General features: G+C 51.2%; 1 protein-coding gene across 1 annotated transcript in view; it reads right to left on the bottom strand.

Moving 5' to 3' along the window:
• The window catches only part of LOC104129726 (maltase-glucoamylase, intestinal), a gene marked incomplete at its 5' end in the record, with an annotated part of 53,605 nt that overhangs the window by 41,267 nt on the left and 11,779 nt on the right, over positions 1 to 559 (bottom strand). The window contains 1 exon segment of the mRNA XM_035898259.1: positions 334 to 447. Coding sequence (XP_035754152.1) covers positions 334 to 447 — 114 coding nt within the window.

Raw genomic sequence — 559 nt, 5'->3', positions numbered from 1 at the left:
GAAGCAGGAGAAGGAGAAGGGGAAGGAGAAGGAGAAGGAGAAGGAGAAGGAGAAGGAGAAGGAGAAGAAGACAATGACGACAAAGAAGTCACAACCAGCTTTGGGACAAATGAAATTCCATTAAATAAACCTCAACAGGAAGGAGCACGCCCCCAGCGGAACACCCAAGGACTTCACCCAAGCGCATCGAGTGCTACAGAAAAGACACAAACCCCCGTGTGGATTCCGGGTGATTCCCGTAAATCTCCCGTGGGACCAACGCAGCCGTAAAACCCGACATTGCCCCGAGCCGTTCTTTTGGCACAAAATGTAACAATTTGGGGGTTTGCTCACAATCCAGATCCCGTCGTAGGGCACATCGTCGTGAAACGTTCTGCATTCCTCCACCCACCAGCTGGTGCAGTCGGGGTTGGTGAAGTCTGGGAAGACGGTGGCTCCTGGCCACACCTACGATGGAAGAGGGGAAATAATCAAATGAAATTGTTTATGACATCATAGGGAGCTTAAAATCCTCAGGTTTCCTCCAGATTTATGTGGGGGGCTCTCCCGGAGAAGCACA

Source organism: Egretta garzetta, unplaced genomic scaffold, assembly GCF_000687185.1.
Source record: "Egretta garzetta isolate BGI_Z169 unplaced genomic scaffold, ASM68718v1 scaffold740, whole genome shotgun sequence".
In the NCBI taxonomy this organism is placed as follows: Eukaryota; Metazoa; Chordata; class Aves; order Pelecaniformes; family Ardeidae; genus Egretta; species Egretta garzetta.
This window is presented reverse-complemented; position numbering and strand designations above follow the sequence as displayed.